Source organism: Strix uralensis, chromosome 2 (assembly GCF_047716275.1).
Source record: "Strix uralensis isolate ZFMK-TIS-50842 chromosome 2, bStrUra1, whole genome shotgun sequence".
Lineage (NCBI taxonomy): Eukaryota > Metazoa > Chordata > Aves > Strigiformes > Strigidae > Strix > Strix uralensis.
Genome location: NC_133973.1, coordinates 45,652,853 through 45,671,557, shown reverse-complemented (window position 1 = coordinate 45,671,557; position 18,705 = coordinate 45,652,853). Strand labels below are relative to the sequence as shown.

Here is an 18,705-nt window from a genome sequence, read left to right as displayed (position 1 = left end):
ATAACTGAATTTATTTTCAGACAATCCTTAGAATGAATTTGAAATGGTTACTCATTTGCATGTCTTTTAGGACTTAAAGCTTCAAACACAAATACACATTTATATCTATGTGCATAAGAAGTCTCATTGATTTCACCAGTTTTACACATTTTTATAGGGCTGTAGATTATACACTCTTTGAACCAACAATGTGCCTTCTACAGTAGCACATTAATCATAATGTAGTTGAGTGGTATGACATTAAACTATGTTAAAAAGTGTCTTTGGCCCTTTGTGCTACTGGATTGTTGCATCTATCATGTCTATCTATGGTTTATAAAATAAAAATACACCACAGAACCTGACTGAACACAGGTACCATCTCTGTCCTGCTCTTCAGGCACATTTATACACACTATACACTGATATATTGTCAGAGTTACCAGAAGCTACCTTTTTGTGTTGTAAAGTACTTCTGTCCCCTCCATCCAATATATTCAATTAAAAATATAGGTATTAACACAAAACACTATTCTGTTACCAAAATATATGTTCCTACTAGCAAACTAGGAACTCAGTGTGAATAGACCTAATCAGAAGGACTGTAGCCTGTAGGAGATCTCAATCCAGAACTGTGCTAACAATTCGCACTCTGCTTGCGCAAAAGAATCGATCTGATAATATACTACCATGGTAAATCCCAATTAAAAAATAATTTTTTCAAGCAAGTCACCATTCATGTTTCCTTGGAGGAAACTTTTATTTTAGGCATAGAGTAATGGATTAAGAGAAAAAACACTTGGAGGCCAAAGGTTGCAGATTTAAATTCTGTGCATAAAGAAAGAAACCCCAAATTTAATTTATGGTACTCTGAAATATACTTGTACTACTTTCATTGCTTACTTCTAGTTTCCACCTTTCAATCTTCCCATCAGTTTCCACTAATAAGAATAATTCTAAAATACATAACTATTTTTTTTTTCTCTGTGCTCCCTTCTCCTCCTTCATCTTTTTCTTTTTCCTGTCCACTTTTCCTCCTCACTCACTTAAACACATTACTCAGGAACTCCTGGGAGATATGTATGAAATTTTCTCAAGAAATAGCAAGAAAGTTTTCAGTTTCTTAACTTCTCATATTAAAGCTTTTCCATTTGTACATTTAAGTAAAAATTATTTAGGTTACAGAATGATTGACTATATGACCAATGATTATGTGATCAGATCAGAGATCACATAATCACAGAACAATCAAGGTAGGAAGGCACCTCTGGAAATAATCTGATTCAGCCCCCCCTGCTCACAGCAGGCCACGTCCAGCCAGGGTTTGAAAATCTTCAGTAACAGAGATGCCAACCTCTCTGGACAGCCTGTTTCATGATTTGACCATCCTCACAGTATTTTTTTTTTTCTTTTTCTTTTTCTTATGCTAACCTGGAACCTCCTGTGTTTCAGTTTGTGCCCACTGCCTCTTGTCCTGTCACTGAGCACTACTGAGATGAGCCTGGCTCCATCTTCTTTACACACTCCTTGTCAGGTATTCACACACCTGGATAAGATCCTCCTGAGCCTTCTCTTCTCCAGGCTAAACAGTACCAGCTCTCTCAGCCTCTCCTCATGTGAAAGATATGCCAAAGCCTTAATCATCTTTGTTGCCCTTCACTGGACACGCTCCAGTAAGTCCACGTCTCCCTTGCACTGAGTCCAGCCCTGGACCCAGCACTCCAGATGAGTCTCACCAGTGCTGAGCACAGGGGAAGGGTCACCACCCTCAATCTGCTGGTGATGTTTTGCCTAATGCAGCCCAGGGTGCTGTTGGCTGCTTTTGAAATAAATGTGCCAGATGTTTAAGGACAAAATTAAATCAGTCCAAGGAAGATGAAGAAAAACTTTTCCTAGTATTAGCTAGGTGAGCAGGCACTTCGCTCTGACAGAAAGCATTCAGATTCAAGCATCTGGTCTCAACTGGTATGGTCGCAAACGAGGGCCATAGCCATGATGCAGTCACTGGCCATGAGGGAGTTTTGTCTCCAGTCAGGAATTCCATGCCTGCCAAAACTGCAAGTGTAAGTTCACAGAGGTTTCGCTGGGTCAGTTTGGCACTTGCTGTTAAGAACAAAGAAAGATTATTCCCCTTCCTCACCATCACAATACTGAAAAATTCTTGACCAGGTCTTTTCAAAGTAATATCCAATATTTTAGAAAATCCATATGGGAACTTTCAACTCAGAGATAATATCTTGCCCTGTCTCAGATTAAGCTGTAATAGCTCTTGTGTTAAAGTTAGATTTTGGAATTTCTCTTCTATTACTCAATGGAGTAAGATGTTTCTGACATTTATTCCATTTCAGGTACTAAGGAACAGATTTTATTTCACAATTGGTAACAGGTTAGCGTAAAAGGCAAATCTGGAGGATTAAACTTTTAAAAAATAGGTGAGGGAAAAAGATTATATTTGCTTTTTAAAGCTTCGGAGAACAATTTCAAGCAGATGTGAGAAAGTGTTTCAGAACAGAGACTGGAAGTACTAGAAAATTAATTAGTATAAAATATTTTTTAGTAAAGTCAACTGAACTGAGAAAGGATGTCACAGATACTCTCTCTTCCCTGTTAGTCAGGTTCATCATCTAATCCATACATCATGTCAGAAAATTAACTGTGCTATATGCAGATTATGTTTGAAATAAAGTTGGAAAGAATTTTATTCTCTCAAAGAACCTATACTTCTAAATAATCAAGAAGAGTCAGGAACATGTGTCTGCCTCAACTTCCTACTATTGAGAAAACAGCTGCTTGGACACCTTAAAAATAGGTGAGCACCACTGAAGTGTTGATAGGAATAGGAGACACAAGCATGCCTTGCCTGCTGTTCATGTCCCTTGTTTTAGATAAAAACAACACTGTGAGAACCTTTGGGTACTGCCCATACTATACATTCTTAGGTATAACTTAAGGTACTGCATATTTTTCATATTATTAGCAGCAAAACTCCTGCATCTAATGGAAAAGTAAGGTTACAGGCTAAGTGAGCATGAAGGTGGTAACAAAAATAAATTTGCTATGTACTTCATGCCAAAGTTATTAACTTTGCTTCATTTATCATATGTTGTCATAATTTTAGTCAGTCTACACTCCAATAATTCATCAGTTATCATAGATTATTTCAGATACATTTGATAACCTGTGTATATAGTATAAAGCACTCTCCAGTTATTGTTTAACTAGGTGTCACATGCAATATTCTTTGTCACATTTCAGTGAAAAAAACCCTGTGATTAAATTCATCTACAGGCTTAATATTAAGTGATTGCATTCATAAAATAACAGAATAAATCCACCCTAGCTTCAAAATTGTATCTAATATTACATAAACTGTATAAAATGTCACACACAATTATTGCTAAAAAGACAAACCAGAGGAGTAATTAACATAGTTGAGAGTTCATATCCCTAGAAGTACGAAAGCAGAAAGTAAAATTAATTATTTTCATCTCCCTTGTATGGTTACTTATCAAATCAGGCCTCATGGGGACACATGATGTATTTCAACTAGACAATAAAAAGCAGCACATAATTACACAAGTCCTTGGAGTAACTGGCTTGTATCCTTGAAAATTCTCCAGAAAAGTATTCTAACTGTGTGAATCACCTCAACTATTACACTGCTGTCAGTTCAGACAAATGATGCATGCAAATACATGCTTATATAAACAAACAGAGTGTTTATAATACAACAGTTTAATATAATTACATCATCAGGTAATTAGAATGTGCAGTTATGTAAGTCTCACCCTTCTCCTTCTGCTACGGAATGAACTGCTAAGTACTAGGGGAAGATTAATCTTTACCAGTGACATTTGAGCTAATGGTTTCTGAACATGAAAAGCAAAAGAAACACCTAAAAATGTGAGATTTTCCTAGACAAACAACTTCTGCTATATAAAACACTTTCTGCACAGCAAGACATTATTTTCCTAGTTGTTTAAAAAAATAAATTAAAGCTTGAGAGTGTAAAGCAGAAAACTGCTGGATTGCTGGATTGCAAGATAAACACTTTTAGCAACAAGGAGATAAAGCTACTACTGAACTCAGAAATTTAGTGGTTTTTATTATTTGTGTAGAGAAATCTTTATCAAAACACTGCTTTATACCTATTGCCTAAAAATAGCAGATTAAACCAGAATCGTAATATTTCAGGACTCCTAATGACTATTTTCACATTATCCAAGTCCATGCAACTGCATAAAGAACAAGACAGAGACTGCGGATTTAAGTCCGGATATCATATTTAACCACAACTTTATAAACCTAGGTAGTTGAAGTTTCTTTCAAAAGACTCGTGAGACAGTGATCTTTAATCAGAAACTACCATTTTGTTTTACTTCCTAGGATCTGGATTCAGCCTGGCTGATGAGAGAAAAAAAAATATGACTTCATGTGGAAAAAAAAGTCAACTGGGAAAAAGTCAACTAGAAAACTGTAATCCTGGATGAAAGCATTTAGGATCTTTTCTATGCTGCAGTTCGTGGTTATACTACATGTAGTAGTATAGATGTTAAAAACGTATTAAGGACATAGGCTGTATTTGAATGTGTCTATTTGTTTACATGTACAATTTACATAGTAAATTTCTTGGGATACAAGTAATTGTCTGATGCATTTTATAGTGTAAGGACATTTCTGGTCCACAGTACAGAGTTAAAAAACAAGCTTATCACTATTTATGGTTTATGGGGCTAATGATATGGATTAGCGAACAATAACCCCTTTCCACAAAGTACATAAATGCATATTTCTGAGGTTTCAGTGACTTATTAAAGCTCCTTTTTGTTTGAATCTATTATATGTATAAGCTGTGCACAAACTGCCACATTTTTGTCAGGATCTAACTTTTCACCCTTATGCATGAAAGTGAATTGTGAGAGAGAACTCTTGGAAGCAAGGCATGAAGATTGAAATAATCAATGCAGCAATAACTGAGGAACAGATAAAAAGCCATGCTCTCTTTCCTGACCATTCAGTTGACATCACTAAAATTGTTTTATTGACAAAATTGTGCTTTAAGAAGTAAAACTCCTTAATATTTGCTCCATTATCCAGTTTTGTAGCCACATACATAGACAATATTTGCACCATTACCAGGAAACTACCTATTTGGACAGGATACTTTTACCATGAAGACTATTGATATGGAGCACTGTGTTATGACTATTGCAAATATTACCCATTTTAATGAATTAATTAATTTTACAGCTAAGCACTCTGAGACTATTATATAATTTTTTTTTTTCTCGCTTTTGAATAATTTCCTTATGTCATTCAAATTATTTATTTTTTAATGAAAACTTTTACATAAGAAGAACCACAGCATAAGATTTGACTTCATGACCTGCAGAACAGTTCAAAAAACTGGATGTGGCTTTGTGGCTTTTTGCTTATAGCTAGCCTCAGTTCCAGAGAAGGATGAAAGACCTATTTAACTTGCTAGTATATCTGTAGACATAGCCTCCACTAATTTATTCCCATACTCTGTTTCCAACTGACTTTCACTGGCATTGTCCATTCACATGTGAAACTCACATACACATCATCAGAAAAATCTATTGGATACCAGTGGTGAAACAGAAGTTTATGTAAGTTTGTGTTTTCATCTGCACATATGCCCTTCCAGTAATGGTGAATTGCTACAAAAGCACCATTTATCATTTGAGAATAATGCAAAGTCTCCAGAAAAAACCTGCAGTCACTACAACAGCTTCACAGATGTTAACACATTGTATTACTGAGTAAATAAATGCACTGCTTGGTTCAAATAATTTACAGTTAACTTTCCTGAACCTAAAACATTTGCTATTACTGCAATCCCTATTCTAATAAGAGAACTGACTAAAAATGATGATCTAATTACTAAGAACAAACACTACTAAAAAGATACATGCTTCTGAATTAATTGTAGTTAAAGACTATGCCTCAAATCCACGATAATGTAATGAACTGGAGGAAGATGCAAATCTCAAATGGCTACTTGTTCTTAAAAAAACACAGAAAAAAAAAAAAAAAAAGATCTTTCCTATGGGAAAGATTTCCCAAAAATTTCTATAAAAAAGCCCCATTCTGTTTACTTAAACATAACTTTCCTTATTCCAGTAGAAATAAGGAACTTTTCGTCTACTTGAGGAAAAGAAAAAAAAAAAAAAAGACAGTTCTACCAGCTTTTAGAAAGATATCCATCACACTTCCTTCAGGAGAGGGCATTTGAAAATGTACTTATGCTTCTTTTATCATGAGATTTCTTCTGGAGGTTTAAAAACGGTATTAAGAGGCTGACACAGTGACAGGCCCAGGAAGAAAACCAAGTTGATCTACACAGAGACAGATCAGCAAGCAGATGCAAATTTAAAAAGCCCACAACAAACCACACTATCAAAATATTTCCTCCTGCAATCATCAACTCTAACTAAAGTCTAAAATTATTGTGCTGGTGGCGGACAGCTATGTATAAATCTTTTCAAAGCAAAAGACAATATAACAACCACTTTTTTTGCCTCTACATACTAATGTTTCTTCTTAAGATGTAAGAATAATTTCTCTTGTACAGCCAAGATTAGTGAACAGAACGATGTTTGCTTTTTGTATGTGAAACAAATAGAGACTGTACAACAGTTTTTACCCTTCCTGCCTTAGAAGATCTGGTATTTAAATACCAAAACCCTGGAAAGAAGAATTGAAAATTTAATCTTACATCTCAATTGAAGTGCAGAAAAATCTTTAGAAGAAAGCTTACAGTTCAAAGCAATTGTTCACATGATGGATATTTTTATGTACTTCATTAAGTATTTATGGAGGGAAGGACTTGTATGCATTTATTTGTCCTTTCATCTATAGCTCTGGATGGTTCTTATATACAAATTAAAAAACTCCAAGATACTAGTTGAAAAGATAACCAGGTCTACAAATCTCCGTTAGAGTTAAAAATTTTTAGGTATCGCTATTTTGCCAAATAATCCATTTTTCAATGACTACATCAAAAATAACTTCTGCAAATACTTGGTAATTCAATTGTTTTAGCACCATTACAATCAAAACAATAATCTGGAGAATACAAAAAAAATAGTCTATATTGAAAATTAACCACTCAGTCTAGAACTATCTTCCATTCAGATCTGCTCTCCAGGATCCCGCAACTGAATTCAGAAACGCATGAGGACTTAAGGTATATTATTATAAAATCAAATCAGCATAAAGACAGATCACAAATAAAAATGTGGTTCAAACTTCATTTTGTCCAGTGTAACAGCTGTATATTTTGGAGTATAATGTAATAGAATTTAGCACCAGTTCAGTTAAACAGTTAAACCCATGTATTAATACAGTAGTGCCAAAAGAACATAGTAGTATTTCCATTCAATGTACTTACTCAACATTATCACTTAAAATTTTTCAGAGTGTATTTTACATAAATAAAGGCATAGAGCCTTCAGTGCCTGGAATTTGCAGTTTTGAACTTTCTGTCAACATGAAAGTCATGCATTATCAAGGAATATTGGAAGAAAGGACCCTGCCTTCCAAACAGCCAACCAACCTCATATTTAAGAAATCTAAGACCTCATGCAGTAATATGTGTATTCCTCTCAGTAACTGAAGAAAGCACAATGAAAGCATAACAACATATTTCAACAGCACCATCTCAACTAATTATTTTTCTTTCTCCTCAAGATTCTCTAGAACACCAAATACAACATTCTCTCTTTTATAAGATTTTTTGTTTCCAGAGGAAAACTGTCCAGTCATTAACTATGAACATTTTAATCGTTATCTCTTTTTATTATCACAATAGAGCATGTTGACTACAATCAAATACCAAATTAACATTTTTAATGTATTTGAATGTAATGAATGAAAACTAATTCAGTTAAGCTACAGAAAATAAACTTGATGCAATTTATATAATTTTTATAAATATCAGAAATGTTTAATAAACTCTCATGTCTGTCAAGTGCTCAATTAAAGACTGTAGCTTGGTAGAGTAATTAATTTTTACGTAATAAAAAAAAATCTACATGACCATTTCAGCAGTTTCCTTCCTGTACATTTTAAAGCTGTACCTCAAGACACTTTTTCAAATCTGTTATATGCTGAAAGATGTCAGACAGAATCACGATGTGACTCACTTTAGATCCCTACAACAATTTCCAAAGCATCACTTAAAGGTTAGTAGTAGAATTAGTTCTCTTTTGCAAAACAGTTTCAGTTTTGTTGAGGAGTTGCACATGGAAAAAAAACCCACCACTTTGAACACCTGACATGTCTCTAAACTGAAGAGCTTGACTTACCTGCCACTGTTTCATGAGCTCCCGAACCGTTTTGGCATCCTCTAGTATCTTTTCTTTGTGTGTAGCATCCTGCAGGACATTTGCAGTTGTTTCTGCTTCTGTAAGCCAAGCAAGGAACTTTTCAAGATCCAAGTAGAATTGCTGCAACATTCTTAGGGCTGATTCCAGTGCAGCTTCACGCTCAAAAACCCTGTGCAAGTACAAACAGTCAAATGCAGCACTCTTGGGAAGAAAACAAATCTTAATCATTAAATCAAAATATAACAAAGACACACTGTATATTTTTCATGTACCAATCAAGGTAAGTTTGCAGATACATTAGCTACAGAAATTGCACTGTATGTTTGGCAGGTAGGGTTCTGTTTTTAATATTTTCTCCTGAAAAGTAGTAACTGGAATTCATCTGGTAAAAAATTAAGCAAAAGTAATTCTTTGAAAGTACTATGCCTGAAACATGCACAATGGAAAAAAAAAAAGAAAAAAAACAAAGCAACACAAAAACCCCACCAGAAGTAATTCCCTAATTTGTTTTTATCAAAGACTTATTTGTTTACTTATTTGTCATTAACACTAGAGTGGGAAAACTTTTTTATTTTCAGAAATCACAAAATAGTTCCTGGCCAGTGCACAGTATTATGTATTTAACTATTAGTTTTTATGACTTGAAACCTTTGGGGATTGAATTCAACAACTTAAACCCTAATAACAGTGAAGCTTGGTGTTTTTCTTGTGTTTGATTTTGGTTTTGGGTTTTTTTTAATATGAATGTGATAAATTACAAGAAATATCTCTGTCAGCTACATAAATACAGATGTTATCTTATCCTTGGAGAAGATCTAAATCATAGATTGGGGAAGAACACTAAAGGCTCCAGCAATTCTGGTGCTGAAAAAACATTGAAGTATATCTGTGTTCTGACAGCATTTACGTGCAATGTAGGTGTCACATGTACTCACACACATTTTTTACATTGAACTAGATCTAAATATGGATTCAGAAATGGGAGCAGGTTGTATGACATACTGTTCATTAACATGAGTCTGTCAAGGCTACTTAGCTATTGTATTACATGCATATTTGTTTAACATCAGCGTCAGATAACTGAGTCATTTTTTAAACTCAGAAAATATATAGTAAAGGCATTTGATAGTTTGTGTTACTTCAAGTGGAAAGTACACAATTTGATGCACACCTATGTTTAGTCTACAAATCTGTGGCGATCTGAATATTTTTAGATAGATTTCCTGTCTATTTTCACAGTTATTTAGAGACTAAGACACTAGATTTTAGCAGATATTATTTCTAAAATTGTAATTTATCATAACTTTACCAGAGGAGGCCATGAAATTTCTAAGTGCTAATCTCTATTTCTAGTTGCTAATCTCTATATCCTGCTTGCTGTCATTAAGAGGTTGTACTCCTTCGTAAATAATGACATCATCCTAAAACCTAGTACACTATTTGAAGGAAGAAAAGAAACAAAAAATTAGCACTAGTTTGCCAAGTGGCACTGACTTAACATGCTTTTCAATAGTATGTGAGTAAATTGCAGCAGAGGATAGTAAGAACAGAAAAATTCAGTCAGGGTACAGGAAAGGACAACCACTTCAGAAAAAAAAAAAAAATCCTTCCTAGGAGTCAAATCTCACAATAGCTACCATATTTCTATCATATTTTTACAATATCTTTAATATCTTATTTGCTCTTCCTAACTATTTTGTAAAAAAAAATAATTTATTCTTAGATCTTTTTTTGATTCAAAAACTGAGAAAGCTATTGATTACAAAGTCATCCACCAATTTTTTAAAACTTAAAAATGGACTGGATTTTTGTCTCAGATGCACCTTTTGCCATCTACAAGAATTCTCCACACTATGTCACTGTTTAGCCTAGGGATAGAATGTATCCCTAGGGGTCTCTTCGGAGGAGAGTGAGACACACTTAGCTTCAGAATAGTGAACATGATCTCTTTCCTAACTATTCTACATGGACATAAACATGGCTTGTGGTTAGGCCACTCTTCAAATTTAAAACAACTGCAGTGAAAGAATTTGTTGTTCTTTTGTTAAACTAAAAACTAATTAAATAGATATAACATCTAAATATACTAAATATATACATTAAATCAGTATAAACTTAGAAAAAAACCAGTAAGAAACAGAAAATCTTTTACCTGGAAAACACCATACTGACCTATTTATCACTTTTAGCTCAAAAATAGCATCACATTTATTCAATAGAATTTGGAAATGGAATAAACTTACATAAACTAAAAATTTTATCTAGTTCTTCAGAGCACAATTCTATTGTAAGATATGCTTTATAGAATTATTCTAATTCAATTTTCAGTGTGCAAAATGACAGCTAATATCAGTGCCTTTGCAGAATCAGGTATAACACTTTTTTCACATGTAGTTCCTTCAAAACATTAAAGGCACTTTTTTAACTACAATCCAATTGAATTCCTCTAAATGCATAACAGTGCTCTAATAAGAGCATTCTGCAAGTACATAGTGAAATAGAAGAAAAAAGAAAGAGGGCTTAAATCTATTTGTGTATAGTTAACTTTTTGCGTGGTATCCTGAGAAGTAGGACCCAAAGCTACATTCATCCACCTGTGTAAATACCTACTGCATTTTTAATCGCAAAAAATAAGAACACAAGCACAGATATGAAAAATATCTGTGGCAGAGCTATTAGAAGTATTACTCAAGATCAGAATTTATGTTTTAGAGACTAAATGAAAAAACATTGTATTTTATTGATCTGGGTAAAGAATGAAGTTTTAGTTATGAAGAATCTTCTGGCACTTCTATGATGCACAGAAATCTTAAGGCACATAAGTCTTTCAGCCTACAGAAATATGTTACTTATCTCTAAGCATGTTAATACACCCACCAGAAAATATCTAGTACTTTGCATTTTAAATTTTTGATACGTCTAACTTGCAATAAACATTCAACTACATTGACAGCTCTGCGTCCTATCAATAAGCCTCACTCTACTTGGCTTTCTAATTGCTTCAAAATTATGAGGTTAGACTAGAGAAAAGAATGTCTAAAAATGAAGAATAAAACTGAGTATCAAATCCAGCATGTGATAAGATAAATTGCACAAAATTATAGGGGAGATAAAAACACATATATTGAACAGGAAATTATTGCACAAAAACAAAATAAAGATGCTTTCTTTTTAGTCTGTATCATCCAAATATGTTTAATTTCATAGTGTAAGAAAAGAACATGAAATAAGCAGAAATATATTTAAAAATGGAAAAAATGGTAAATGGAAAACTGCACAGTAGGAACACTACAAAATACTGTTGAAATACTAGAAGATAATCATAACAAAAATTATTTTTAATAGAGTAATCCTGTTTTTCTCTGTTCTACTGTGATATAAAAATAAGCACATAGTGGTATAACCAAAAGCTTCTTATTCATGGGGGAAATACTGAAGGTGGGATTCATCTTATTTCCATCTAGACACACAGAAGTTATGCAACTACACTCCCTCTGCAAAACATGTAGACAAGTATTTCTGGAATTTAATTCCTCCTCCCTTGTCTGTATACATCTGTTGAACCAGATTCAAGGTCAGAGTAAATTTTTTTCTGTTGATTACAATAGTAAGTTGCCTAAAGCTTACACGATTTTATTTTTACATGAGCCTAAATTTTACACAATTAAAAGTAGATAAGATGGTCCCCAATCTAGTCTGGGGACTGATTTTTAGGAACTAGTGGCACAAACAACAGTGTACTGACCAACTCTAGTTGTCATATGAGCTTTGTTGCAGGACAGCAATTATGGTACTCTCTTAAGAATGTGTTAGCTGAAGGCTTCAAGTTGAGAGAAATTGGAAGCACTACAGAGGAATTGAGTCACACAATAAATGTGAACATTCATGATCACAGGAAGACTTTTTAAGGGTTTAAAGAAAAAAATCCACAAAAAAATAAAAAAATACCAGCCTCTTCAACAAGACATTACTGTGATGCTGAGAACTTTTAAAAGTAATATTTTTAAAACATAGATGTTTACAAATGTTTGGGAAGATAAGCAGGGCAAAAGTTATTTGAAATCTGTGTGATCTTTAAGGTCATAAGCCAGGTACTGTATTATTTATTAACTAAAAGTCAGAGTCCGTACAGTGATACACATACAAAATAAATACATACAACAAAATACAAAATCTATACAACTGAACATCTTGTTTTGGAATCTAACAAGAAAAGAAAGTGCTGAGGTATGGGAATGATGGTGTCAGTGAACATACTGCAAGAGTTCTTCATTCAACAATCCCCAATCCCATACAACATAAGGAATACAGTGTTTGGAGAGGTTCCATGAGTGTGCATAACAGATTTTTCTTCAGCTGTAGTATTTGCTACATAATTTGGAATGAATCATTCAATTTTCTGAATATCTGTTTGTCTGTTTCAAATTCTAATGCTTATTTACATTACAAGATATGTTCTGAGGGTCAGTGTTTAAATAATGTTTTGAGAAGCTCAGATAACAGGACATAATAAGTGCAGAGCATTATGCCAATGTACACTACACCGTATTAATAGACAATACATAACATGGAAGGAAATATATTGAAGAGTGAGCACAGAAAATATTCCTAATGGACAAACTAACAAATTTCTCTAAGGGCAATAACAGTGGAGAAATTCTGCATCATTCAGGGTTCAATAGATTACTAAATTACACTTCCAACTGAAGACTGTGTTGATCTAATGTTATCACACTGAGATTTAGAATAAAATATCCTGGACTACTGGCTGACAAAGTATCAGTAAATGGTTTTACTTCTCTAGTTCATGTGGTTCTCTTTATAACTGAATTTTCTCCTTTCTGACATTACAATTCCATGCAATTTAAAAAAAAAATGTTACCTGAGTTTACCTTTTCTAGAGCCAACTATCACAGACAATTTGAACTACATGCATCTTCCTATTAATGCTGGAAGCAGCTTGCAGTTTTTCATGAGGATCATATCCCTTCTGCTCGCGTGACAAAGGAACAACTGCAAAGCTTTATTGAAACATTTAATTTTTAATACTAAATAAATTTATGGTCTTACTGGTAACTCTTCAGCTGATTTAACTTGGACTGATAAAAAACCTATCAAAGAGGCAGAATAATTTAAGCTCTGATAAAATGGGAACACGAGGAGATGTCACAGATATGAAAAGAAAAATAAATTCTTTAAATTAACATTAAATTCTTAAAATAACTATTTTTGATATAATTTTGAAATGCAAATTCAAAATAAATCACACTAATTTATTTTGGGGATGCTGCTTAGAGGAACTTTCTTCCAGAATCTAGGGAGTAGGATTCTACAGTGCCAGTTAAAGTTATTAATACAGGCTAGTAAGTGATTAATCTGCAGATTAACTCTGGAACAGGTGATACGCATTAATGTGGAAAGCTATGTTGAGACAACATTTTAAGTACTGCTTTCATGTGGTTTTCTGGATCTCAAACAGCTTGACACCTCACTCAGGGACACATAGTATTTTCCCAGTAACAATTTTGCTTTAATGTTCCTTTTAGTTTGACCATCCTGATAGAGGCTACTAACTTTTCTCTCCTGTAGAGCATTGACATGTGTATTCTGAGTGATCTTTATACATATGTGCTTACGTCCCACTATCACTATTTAGTCTGGCTTGTTGAAAAGTGTTCTTCATCCAGTTGATCCTAGAGTAATGGAAATTGCTCACCTGTGTGCAATGTTCTACCTCTGAAATGACTTCTATGTTGCAAATGATTAGAAAGCCTCAAAGTGTGACTAAATGCAGAGCCACAATATCAGGATCTGAACCACTTCAGACATCAGTGTTCAGATGTAGCTGACATTCATCCCATTATTCTTATCCTCCCATTATTCTGAGTGGGGAACCAGGAAAGCTTTGGTGTGCTGGTACAGAATCTCGTACTTGAAAGACAGGTTTTCAGGTTTTTTCAGTCATTTTGTGCTTTAGTCCCTTCCTGTAAGGACTAAGGGACAAACCTGATGAAATCACTACCTCTAAAAAGGCAACAATAACTTTCTAGAACTCTTTGCCTGATCTTTATCACTGCTAATATTTCCCTGAAGACAGCTGATGTGGAGAACGGAAAGAAGGAAAGATTTCATTTCAGTGGTGGAAATGTCTTTGAATAAACAAGAAAAAAATGTCTTTTTTGGAGCCCAGTAGGAACATACAGGTACTGCCCTGCTGATTCAGGCATATGAACAGGATTTCTAACAGTGACATATTTCTTTCTATATTTGTAAGTGCGGTACTTCTCTCTGCCTTACGTTTATTTCTCATCAGTGCGATCTGCTGGCTGAAAGCTGACTCTCAATGTCTTCAGATAAGTTGAAGGACATCTCTGCCTTAGCTGCTCTGTCCATATTGATTATGTATGAATAACCAGTGAAATGATTTTAAATTCCAGGTGTAATTGTGCATACAGAGACACTAAGTGCAACAGCTGCTGCAAAATAAACACACAAAGGCAGTTCTCTGCTGATTCTCTTCTGCAGGAAAGAAGACAAAAACCCCTCAATGCCCCCATTCTCTGATTGGAATTCAGACTATTTGTCTTGATATGGACACACTATTGTTCTTTCACTGATAATCACACACAGTTTCCTAAATGATGAGAAACTCTTCAGAATCTAAAACTAGAACACCCTAAAGCATCTCCTGATCATAGTAATGAGCCCATATAATTTGTCCTTTCTTAAAAATCTGTTGACACAAAGAGGGAAATGCATCAAAGAGCAGCTATTCACTCTGCTAAGCATGATACAATTGTTTTTTCCTGACCAGTTTTTCTATTGTAAAGATCCATAAAACTAGAAAATATGTTGTATTAAAAATGTTTCTGGTGTTTATGTACTTTGGAAAATGGATGCATCAGGAGAGAGAAACTATTTCTTTTGCTACTGCTTATTGGCTGGCTTGTTTCTAGTCTTATACCTCTCAAAGCCCTTCTCAAAGTACCCAGACCCTATATGAAAATAACAAAAAACATCTAAACCCCACAGCATTTTCCTTTGAACTGCTCTCTTTGTTACTAAAAACACTAAAGCATTTTCAAAACACTTTTTTTTTTGACTGTTTGTTCTTTCCTTTATTAAAGAACCGTCGATATTTAATGAGAAAAAGAGGAAAAAAATTGTGTTTATCTATGAAGTTTCAGATCAACCTCGGATATTAATCCTCCAACTCTTCTACATCATTACTTGTCAGACTGAGAAGGGCTGCTAAAAGCAAAGGAAATATCACACCCAGGAGCACAAAATCATGTAACAGATTTCTGTATAGGACCTTTAAATAACCTCTTTTTAAATAAGCACCTGCCAACATCAGCGTTGAAGATCTGTGTTACCACAGAGGAAAATTCCTCGCCAACCTTTTTAAAAATAATTTCTGTCTCTTCTTATACTCTGTTCACTTATGGGATCCCACATTCCCAAAATGCCTCTTAATGGGTTGACAAGCACAGAGACACTTGGAATTTTTTCTAACAGGCTTTTCTTGCCCCCATTGCTTTTGTCTCCTTTCCCCTTCTTGCCTCGGCATAGGTCTAAAATATATAAAAACATAAAAGTGTATATTTTCCCTATGTTCATCATAACCATACATCATGAACTACAGAAAAATCATAATGAAACTAAGTGAAACATTTCAATTCCTTTGTAATTAAAACTAATTACAGGTCATCTTTTATGTTATGGAAAACATTTTATGTTTACTTAGGATTTCTAATCTCCTGAAAAATTTTAATTGAAATCAATCACTTTCCAGACAGTAAATCTTAGGAATTACCAGGTTAAAGAAAAAGGAATCTGAACAACACACAACAATCACAGACATCTGAAAAATTACTTGTAGATACACAATAATGTTCTGATGGACTCATTCAGAACCTTTTCTAAATAGCTCTTAGTCAAAACTTACAAGAAGTATCTTAAAAAACAAAGAAAGCAAACAGAAGAACCCCAGATAAAAAGAGCCTCAACAAACAACCCCACAAACACACTCCATGCCCCCAATTCTCTGAACTCATGGAACAGATTCCAGTCTAACCCTCATATCACTCAAGTAATGCCCCAGGAAAACATGGGAAGATAACATTTAATAATTCTGGTATTCCCATTAAAGAGAGAAGTTACAAAAAGAAGGAATCCTAAAATCAAAAATAAAACCAGACAAAACTGGTCTCTTATTCTACCAAAAGAAGCAAAGAGATTATTGTTCTGTTTAAGTCTTCTTCACACTTCATGGTCTGTAATATGTAGAATTAAGTTTTTCCTTGCATTCCAAACCAAACCATTCTTTTGAGATTCCAAGGCAATCAGCAGTGTCATCTAATAAACAGCATATTAATTACTCAGATACAATTAAGATAAAATCTTTGCTTTCTAAGACAGTGAAGTGTATTTAAAACTAATTATGAAAATAATTCTATTCTAAAGGCATTTGTTTTCTTTCTCTTAATTACCGTAGAAACAACCAAATTTAATAAGACTGTGAAATGCACTGATGGCATTACATGAAATCAATTAGGGCTCACAAAGGATACTATTAAACTGTTAGTGTAGTTTTCATTTCACAAAGGATACTATTAAACTGTTAGTGTAGTTTTCATTTAAAGCTGCAGCCTCTGAGGGCTGAGCTCAGTCGCCTAGCAGAACAGTGATTTGGTACCATATGAGAAAAGAAGAATCATTTTCCAGACTGGAAAACTTCTCTGGCAGCACTTACAGTTCTTATTGAACCATGCATCATCTTAAGTTAAGTGAGAGTAAAACTAAATAAACACTTAGATAAACACACACATTTTTTTTTTTTCCCCCTCTAAAACATGGGCCTTAAGTAATATTCACATTACACATAGATGTTGACAGATCAGATTGATTCAAAATATTTAAAAAAAACTATTCCAATATGTCAATACATTTTAAGAAGCATAAAACTGCTAAAAAGAAATAAAGATGACGGTCAAGGTCTAACTCTGTAATATTCACCTCAGAAGAAGCTGGTAACCAAAACTGGTCAGCGTCTGAGTGAGGAGAGCCATCAGACTGCCTACTGTTACTTATATCTATATAATCTAATACAGTAATATTAGTTGTAAAGAACTACTCTGTATCTTGTATAGTTATTCTTTACTATTGAGGAGGTTTCAGACTCCTACAGAAAAATGAAATATAAGTTCCCCAGTATAAGGAAATAATATGATTAAAATACATCTACTGCAAAAAGATTGAAATACAATAGGAACTATAACCAGAGGAAATATGAGAATACAGAGTAATACTAATAAATTGTTACTATTATGGAGTTTCAACAATATTGGGAAGAAACTATAACTCTAGTTCTGTTCCTTGGATTAATTTAAACATAAATTAATAAATAATGAAATTCCAGAGCCCAGTTCAGCAAATTCAGACAATGTTCAACAGAACTCAGTATGTGCTTGATATAAAAGCCTTACAGAGAAAATCCTAACGCCACTGTGACGAATGGCTAACCTTCAGCTGACTTCAAAGAGAACAGGATGTTCTGTGATAATTCTACCTCAATTCTTTTTTGGACAAATTTCAAAGACAAAAATTTTTAGCAGAAGAAAATGTAACCCTTCAAACAACAGTTTGGACAATTTAACAGAGTGGAGACAGGCATAAATAACTAAGTGTGGGAGAGGGGAGGTCTAACTATTCTGCTATGAAAAAAGCCATGACAAAAGTGGATATACCTGAAATTTTGTGTGATCACATGCAATTTTGGCAGACTCATCCAAATCTAACTCTTAAATAGTGCATGATTTGCAGTATTTTCTTCCTCCTCAGTAAACTCTGAAATAATTATCAGGTGTTTACATTAAAAAGACACTTGATTTGGCTTGTGACCTACTGTTTTATATTCACCGTCATGCCAGTATCCAAGATCTGGGGAGATGCATTTCTTTTCCTTAATATATGTCTACCTGTTCTCAAATCACTTCCCTAATTTTAGTCATGGAAATGAATGCATAACTGATGCATTAATCAGTTTAACTGATGATTCAGCTTTATTTCAGCTCATGCAAAAAAATCCATGAAATATACCATAAGGTCCTTAAAGGAAACTTTACCTCTATATTTTCTGTTATGTAACTAAAAGATACATTTAAAATGGTCTTGTATAAAGACATGTGTTAACGAACACTGAATTGGCTTGTATGTGGCACCACAATGAAATTTTGAAACATCAAGGTTCTTCAATCCTGTTCTTTTTGCAGAACAAACCAAGCTCACCATTTAAAATCATTCATTTCCACCCAGCTGCTGTTATTTCTGAATAGGAGGCCTAAATCTAAATAAAAGCCTGATTAAAACCTAC

General features: G+C 33.9%; 1 protein-coding gene across 10 annotated transcripts in view; it reads right to left on the bottom strand.

The window, feature by feature from the left end:
* Positions 1 to 18,705, bottom strand: part of DMD (dystrophin) — a 1,145,544-nt gene that overhangs the window by 253,197 nt on the left and 873,642 nt on the right. For all 10 annotated transcript variants that reach the window (XM_074858566.1, XM_074858564.1, XM_074858568.1 and 7 more), the window contains one exon: positions 8,310 to 8,499. In XM_074858566.1, the coding sequence (XP_074714667.1) occupies positions 8,310 to 8,499 (190 nt within the window). The remainder of the gene's footprint in view (positions 1 to 8,309; positions 8,500 to 18,705) is intronic.